This window comes from Octodon degus, unplaced genomic scaffold (assembly GCF_000260255.1).
Source record: "Octodon degus isolate 3935 unplaced genomic scaffold, OctDeg1.0 scaffold00223, whole genome shotgun sequence".
Classification (NCBI taxonomy): domain Eukaryota; kingdom Metazoa; phylum Chordata; class Mammalia; order Rodentia; family Octodontidae; genus Octodon; species Octodon degus.
Window position 1 is genome coordinate 394,141 of NW_004524799.1, and position 8,599 is coordinate 402,739.

Below are 8,599 nucleotides of genomic sequence, written 5' to 3' on the forward strand. Positions count from 1 at the left end.
TATATCATACTCACAACAAAGACTCTTATTTACTAACTGCCAATTTTATCTTAGAACTTTAATAGGCATTTTAACAAAAATCATATCATCTCTTTAGCAATCCTTTAATGTTTAAAGACACTAAATCCCCAAAATCATTATGTTTTCATCTAACTCTAACCACTCCTCCCTTCTATTCTTATTTCCTATTAGTTTCACTGTTAATTTCTCTCATTTGAAATTAAAACTAAAGGACCGGGGAGATGGCTCAGTGGAATAAGCGCTTCCCTGGCAAGCACAAGGGCCTGAGTTCAATCCCTGGTTCCACAAAAAAGAAAAAAAAAAAAGAAAAGAAAAAATGAAATTAAAACTAAAAACTTAAAACTCCATTTCATTTTGTTTATTTCTGGTTTTTGTTTTTTGAGACAGGGCCTCCCTATACAGCTCAGGCTAGCCTTGAACTCAAAGTCAAAGGCTCATGGTAATCTGCCTGCCTCAGCCTCCTAACTGCCAAAATTACAGTTGTGCATTATCATGCCAGGCTATACATTTCATCTTTTACTAACTACAATTAGATTTCTGCATCCAAAAATCCACTGAAATTGCTCTTTCCCAAAGTCTGCCCAATCATTTCTATGAAGTCAGATAACAAATATTTAGGCTTTGCAAGTCACAGAGTATTATCATACAGTTTTTAAAAAACAACTAAAAAATGTAAAAATTATCCTTAATTTTTAAAATAATTCCTGCATTTTTCTTTCTTTCAGTACTGGGGATCGAACTCAGGACCTTGCACTTGCCAGGCAGGTGCTTATGCAACTGAGCTATATCCCCAGCCCCTCCTAAATGTTTTAAAGAGATATATCTATGTATATAAACAGGATGGTTTGGACAGCTCTACTGTGGATTTCTGCTGATCTATGGAAAGGAGCAGATAATGCTTAATTTGTCTCCTTTTTTCAATTGTTTCTCCTTTTTCTCCTCTTAATTTCTTACATATTTTTTTTCTTTCTTCTTCCAATTTTACATGTATATATCTGGTAATATGAATAACTGCTTGGAAGACAACTCTGTGTTACAACAAATACTGTGAAATTCATATTACTTTGTTAAGTGAAATTCTGTATCACTTGTATTTTTTCTGTTTTAATACTATCTTGTACCCTCTTTATAAAATTTTTTTAAAAATCCACAGGTCATGGGGTACATTTTGCCTGTACCTTGCAGTTTTCCTAACCCCAGCAATGCTACCAAATACCTCAGATGATCATTACCTATGAGCACCGATATACACTTTGATCATGCCCTCTTCCTTAAAATATTTTCTTCATTTGGCTTTCAGAGCATCACTCACATATCAATCCTCTTTTATTCTTCTTTGGTAGTTCCTCAGTTTCCTGACCTGTTATCCTCCAAGGCTCAATCTCAATTTCAATACCTTCCCTAAATCTGTTCTCACCCAATAGTAATCCCACCCAGTCTCATCTATCCTTTTTGTCTATCAAACTAGCTCAGGTTCCTCTTTCTCACCCCACACTCTATCAACTTTCACAAATAGATCTAGATGCTGACCACTACCTGCTGCAGAAATTAGTATTTTGCTTACAATGCCAATGTACATTAACAGTGGGTTTCAGGGGATTATATGATCTTTTTTCTTCTTTTGTAAATTTGTTGTATTATCTGCTTCTGTGAAAATTTTACAAAAGAAAATATATTTCTATAACACATACTGAATAACAAAATACTAATACATTTTACTATTATAAAGTTCTTATAAAAATGTTTCCTCAAATTTTTATTTCTTGTCCCATAATTTATAAAATGAAATAAAGACAAACTATTATGTAAAAAATAAACATAATGGCTAATCTATTACCTGAGTGGAGTTAGATAGTTGGTTTTTCCACGGCTCCTCTGCGCTGCTGGTCAGGTTTGTGCGGTTATGAGGTAGAGTGAGTGCGTTTCGCTGCAGGTAAGGCACGTTTCCATTACTTCCACTTCCTGTTATGTGATTATTGCCTATCAAAATAGTGTCTGTACTTCCCAGCGTTCTTGATGTGCTACAAGGAATATGGCCTGCAGAAAAAGGTCCATTGGCCAAAGGCTGCCCGGGGCAGGCGGGGCGGACTGCAGGCTGAGAGACGCTAGGCACTCTAGTCAGAGCAAGCTGCGGCTGCTGGCCAGAGACCGAGTTTGCAGGCAGTGAGGAGTCAGCTGTTGGCCCATTAAGAACACCCGCAGATCGTACCTGCGCAGCTCCTGTTTGTCTCATCTATCAAAAACAAATGTAAAGTAAATGCTGTTTGTGTAGCCCACAGAGGAGAGAATCAGGGAGTCTCTGATTTGACCCTAACATTTAATTTCTCTGGGTTGAAAACTGCCAACTTTAAAGAAATTGTGTTTGTTCACTTTTAGATAAGAGCTTCTAGAAAAATAAAAATGTTTCATTTTAAAGAAACATCCCATTAATAAGTACAAAGCCACAGATAAATTATGAAAAACAACTCTGAAACTCTTAAGACTTTTTCCTAACCACAAAGTAGGAAACTCAAAATTTTATTCTGTAAGATGTATGCCAGATCTTCCAAACTAAAACAAGTCCTACAAAACCTCACCTCAATTTAAGATATCTTATTAAGTACTAAATAATTTAAATAAACTCTTAGAATACATATGAAGTATCATATAAATAAATAATAAAATAAGTTTATTCAAAGTTAAATCTATAGCAGTTTCTTTCTAAAATATTCTTACAACAGGTATTTTAAGAAGCACAATAATGAGATTTTCTCAGATACATCTACACAGAAAGTAGAATGTGGTACAAATGTGCACTAAAATGATGTCACTCAATAAAAATACTTGAAACGCTAACAGAGTTTAGGGAAAAAATGCTATACACACTTGGTGTTGTTGCATTAAGACAAATTGACTTTCCAGCTGTTCTAGCATCAATTTCTGTGCTGGACTTAAATTATTTCTATTTGCACGGAGCTGTTCCAAGTGCTAGAAAAAGAAAAAAGGAAAATACAGTCAAAGGCATATCTAAGAAACAAATCATTCTCAGCAACCACCTTTTGAAATAAGATAAATTCTGAACTATTATCTAGTCAAAGATACTGATTTTTGACCAACAACTGTCAATCTCAGTTTAAAACACCTGAGAAATCTCAGTAAGAACTGAGCATTTATATGAACAAGGCTTACTGTAATGTGATCTTTGAGATGGGTATGAAATTATACTCAACATATTTTTCAATATTTACACAGAAATCTCTTCAAATTTAAAAATTCGTTATGACAACTATGATGTAAGTAGCACTGCTTGGAAGAGGAAAAGCCTGCAGATAGCTTGATGCCCAAAATGTATGATCTGCTTAAACAACAATAATCTAAAAACTATGATGTAATCATAAAAAAGTCTTTATATACTGAAACAAAATGCTTTGTAAAATACATTTAAAAGCATAAAATGCACCCTTTATCTGTGAAAGATATCTTTCAAGACCCCCAGGCGGTGCAGAAATCCACAGATAGGCTACAGCTAAAATTTAATGCCTTTTCCATCCTAACTAAAAACTGCATATTGTGGCTGTGGATTTTGAGGTGTGACAATAAAACTAGCACATTTTTTTTTTCTTTCTTCCTTTCTTGCTTGCTTGCTTCTTTGCAAGTTCACCAATAAGACATGCATTCTTACTACAGAGCTTAGTAACTTTAGCATATGATTTCTTTCTTTTCTTATTCACTAGGGAGCTTTCATCTTTTTATGTATAGAAAGTTCTCTTTGGCTTTGCATATGCACAAACTGCCACCACGCCACTCACGCTTGGTGCTATTAAGTAAAATATGGGTTATTTGAATGCACGCAATTTAATGTGGCAACAGTTGGTTTGATTGATGACATACCTACTACATGGCTAAGGGGTAATGAGTAGATAGTGTGAATATGCAGGATAAAGAAATGATCCATGTGCCTAGCGGGATAGCATGAGATTTTATCATGTCAATTATAATGATGCAATTTGAAATGCATCAAATATTTATTTCTGAAATTTTTCATTTAGGTTTTCAAGACCACAGTTGACTATAGGTAACTAAAACTACAGAAAGCGAAATTACAGATAAAAGGTAAGCTATTTGTATACAGTATTTTGCCACTTGCAGTAAAAGAAAAGACAAAGATATTACATGAGAAAGGATGGGCAAATTTGCTTATCCATGCACAAAATACCTCTGGAAAGAGAAAATACCAGCTGTTGGAAGGGAAACTGAGTGGGTAAAGGAAAGACTTGGAAGGAGACTTTATCCTTATACTATACTCAGCATTTATACCTAACACAATTTCAACCATGTGAAGGTATTGTTTTAAAAACAAAAAACTAAAAAGCAAAACATAAGAATGATTTTCATTATTCTGGTAAATACGGTTCATTTCACATTGTAAACATTGAGTCTAATTGCATTCAGATTTAGGAATTAGTACTTAAGAGAACTTAAACTTTACTACTTCTACTCCTTTCTAATAGAAGAAATATTTGGGCAAAAGCGTATCTTACGTACCTGTAATTTCTGTGGTGTCAAACACCATGAATGAGCTTGTTGCTGTACTGGAGGATGTGACACAGCAGGGCCACCACTCCAATTATCAGAAGTATTCTGAGGAAAATTGATTTAAAAAAATGTAAAGAATATTTGGTTAAATACAGAGTTAACAATAATGACTAATGGAGACCAAATGACTATGAATTGGATTATTTACATATATGAAAAATATTATAACACTACATTCTTTTAAAAATTTTTACATGCATAAACTTGGAAAACACAAGTTTAAAAAATTGATAAGCCACCCAAAAAGGCCCACCCCTAAACTATAGCCCAAATGGCTAGCCTAAATATTGTTGTCCACTTGATCCAACATTAAATTTCTTTCAATGTCAGTAAAAAGTGATAATGAAAAGTGTGCTGAGATCTTGACGGCAGGGAGATGAATAAAATGATTTGATGAATGCAAACTTAACCCTACTTTCTATAGTTAATATGATTCTACAATTTGGGATGGAAAAACTAAAACCTTTCACTCTTTGATGTCCACAGATTAAAAGTTAAGGACAAGAGATGCTCAAGCTGATGATTTCAGGGCAGCTGGAGCTTCTTTTTTGATTTGGATTTTGTATTTCTCTAAAACATATACCTTTGTTGGACTAGATGTTCTTTTCCTCTTGGCAGGACTGGACAGGTCATCTACTTGGCTAGAAGGAATCATGTGTAGTGGCAAGGATTGCTGTGAAATTGGTGTTTGACTGAGGCCTAATACAGGTTCAGTATTTGGATGATGAGGTTTACATGCCTAAGAATCACAGAAGGAAGACAAAAATAGGGTTCTATATATTCTTAATTCATTCCTTCAAATTATAAAACTTTACAAGGTACATGTTTTTCAAAGCTATGTGGACATCGCTGATTACAATAATTGAAAATAAAAACAAAATGAATCATCAATGGAGGAATGTGTACCTTCCTTTGAAAAACTTGCTTTAAAAATTAAATAAACCACTGCAGCATTATTTTAAGAAATTTTCAAAATCATGAAAATGCACAAAGGTTCTAAGTTGGCACCCCAAAATTTTTTCCCATATCCGAGGGAATTTTATTTTGATCTAGATTCCCTTAGCAATTAAACCAAAAGGCTTTCATTAATAAAAGCCTCCTGTGCTTATAAAATTAGCTTGACTACTACAGATTGAAAAGAACCCTTAAAGCTGGGCACCTGCAGAACATAACCCAACTTCTCACCTGCTGTGCTGTGTTCATGGCACCCTGCCTGGAGGTAAGCTCTGCGGGAATTGGTAGGCTCCACGCCTCCTCAATACTAGGAAGTAATTTAGTTTTATTCTGTAGACTACTTTGTGGAAGGTTACACAACTGAGCCTAGGAAAAATTATGTAAAAAGCAAATTTAACACAAGCCTACTTGAGTAAGAGCAAGTCCACTAAATCTTCCTAAATGGTATAACTAAATGTTTCTTAAAGAAAATAGATTCTAAATTTGGGGCTTTAGAAAGACACTAAGCATAAAGAGGGTAACCGAAATATAACCTTTGTGAGAATCAAAACAAAGCGGAGCTCTGTTTTCAGAGTTCTCATAGCTATCTCCTTATGAAACTCCAAGCGAGAGTGAAAGACAGTGTTTGTGTTCTTTTCTTTAAAATGCTATGGCAACTTAAAAAATGTAGACAGTACATAGAAAAAATTATGTAAATTAATATGCATCAACAGCGTAAATGTGCAAAAGAGCATCTTTTAAAATACTGCATATCTTACTTAAAATGAAAAGTGAAATAATATTACAAGCTATGGTATGTTTACAAAATATGGAAACAGATTATAGACATCAAAACACATCTACACAAACTTTCTAACCACCCTCTTCCTGCCTGAGTGTCCTGGGCAAATATGTGGCTTTAAAAAACTGCTATTTGAAATTTTTACCTGCAAATACTTAATTCTTGCTGCAAGTGCAGAGGTATTACTACAACTTTTGCTTCTAGTTGCATTTAAGTAGCATTTAATGGCATCCTGAGGCTGGTTGCAGGATTCATAGAGAGTGCCTAGATCCATCCAGGCTGCAGCATGGCCATGGTCCAATTGTACAGCACAAATATAGGCCTGTAAAGCATCCATAGGCTGATTTTGCTGTTGATATAGCACACTACAAAGACACATTAAGGAAAAATTAAGTCAAATAAGAACTACTTTGTTTCATAACATTTAAACTACGAAATGTTATAAGTGATAGAACAATCTTTATATATCAATTAAAATATCATTACTTTTACACAAAGTCTTACCCTATTGAACACCACGTATCTGCACTTGCTTCTGATTTATCAATAGACTGCCTGTAAGATATAAAGGCATCCTGAACTTTCCCAATACTTGAATAGCACCTAAGAAGGGAGGGGAGAAAAAGTCAAGAAATTTTCATTAATAATAAAACTAAATTTTTTACTGAATGTTTCATCAAAGTAAATGTTTTTAAAGACTGCGTAAGCTAAAATATTTCTATATATGTGTGCATATACAAAGAAATTAGAATATATAATTAACCCTTCAATAAACTACACTATAGTTTGTCTTATAGGTCCTAAAGCATGCTACAATAATAAATTCTATTAAGTAAATGTCATATCACTTGAATATTTTAACACTGAAAGTTGAACACACCCCCTACTCACTAATATCTTGATGTCTAGTTCCCCACACAGTCAAAATATGAAGTTAAAAACAAAACACTTTACATTGGCAAGACTTAAATCAGATTTCCATTCTTTTTTCTCAGTAACCCTGAGGGCAATAATTGTTTAATTGATAAAAGATGCAATTACAACATAATTAATCTCAAATTAAGTATCAAAATGATATGAAAGAGGCAAAGTATAATATGTAATGACTAGTAAAGACAGCAAGGTAAGATTCAAGTTTCAAAGACCTGTCATTTTTTAATGCAGACATATCTGTTGTATTCATAGATAGCAACTGAAACCATAAATACAGAAATTATATTTAGCACTAAAGGGGAAAAAAAGAATTGAAAAGAAAGAAAAGCCCAACCCCCGACTCCAGGGAGCTAGCAACTGCCATTATCAAATGGCCAGCACAGACAATGTAAGAGACCACCATGCATTGCAAGATTTAGGAAAGGAAGTAGATATGAAATTTGAACATACGTAGCTGTGTATTTAATATGGTGATTTTGCGAAGCAAGTAACACTATACAAACACCCCTCTGCAGCACACATACCATAGGTTTGCCACAACTCATCCATAGGGATGATGGCTACAACTTTTAAAGCCTAATTAAACAACAACAACAACAACAACAACAACAAAAAAGAATGGGGGCACAGGTATATTCTAGTTCACGGAAAGGGTGCTGGCCTAGTCCACAACAGGCCCTGGGTTCTATTCCAAGCACATTTAAAAAAAGGAGGGGGGGAGCTTTTGGCAAAAAAAAAAAAAAAAGAACTGGCTGGATTGTGGTTGCCAAAGGCCGATTTTGACACAAGGTCATTAAACCGGAAGTATGAAAGAACAGGTGCAGTCCTAAAAGTTAAGATACCTTTAAATGTAGAATTGTACATTTGGAATTTATCTATATGGGAATGAGACTATGAAATCACAGAATACCTATGGGAGGGGTAAAAATAAGCCTAAGGAGGGTGGACTTGTGGCCTAAACATTGTAAGAAATGATAATGGCAGACAAAAAAGGTAGTTTCAGACAATATCCTTAAGCTTCTTAGGAATAGAGAATTCATGTGAAGAAGTCAGCAATACCAAACAGGAACAGGCACTGCAGGGAAAAGGAATGCTTTAAGAGATAGTTGAAAACATGTTCCTTTTGTTGTTAAATTGAAGCCAAAGCTCAGATTTATAGACAAATTTGCCTATACCTGAGGAGAAAAAGCAGTATTTCACAAACCAGTATTTTTACATTCTATTCCTCAAAGTAGGAAACCAGTATGTCCAAATATAAATATCCTAATCCAACCATCAACCAATTCTGCTCTAATGAAACTTAAGTATCTTCTGAGAGAGCTTTATGTAATAATA

General features: G+C 34.4%; 1 protein-coding gene across 6 annotated transcripts in view; it reads right to left on the reverse strand.

The window, feature by feature from the left end:
- Positions 1-8,599, reverse strand: part of Kdm6a (lysine demethylase 6A) — a 201,491-nt gene that overhangs the window by 46,048 nt on the left and 146,844 nt on the right. For 2 of the 6 annotated variants that reach the window (XM_004645307.3, XM_004645304.2), the window contains exons 11-16: positions 6,836-6,934; positions 6,477-6,696; positions 5,782-5,916; positions 4,546-4,641; positions 2,887-2,988; positions 1,859-2,254 (exon numbers count right to left, since the gene is read on the reverse strand). In XM_004645307.3, coding sequence (XP_004645364.1) covers positions 1,859-2,254; positions 2,887-2,988; positions 4,546-4,641; positions 5,782-5,916; positions 6,477-6,696; positions 6,836-6,934 — 1,048 coding nt within the window. Of the gene's footprint in view, positions 1-1,858; positions 2,255-2,886; positions 2,989-4,545; positions 4,642-5,179; positions 5,336-5,781; positions 5,917-6,476; positions 6,697-6,835; positions 6,935-8,599 lie in introns of all 6 variants that reach the window. The other 4 variants (XM_004645309.3, XM_012517858.2, XM_004645303.3 and 1 more) reach the window with 3 other exon arrangements.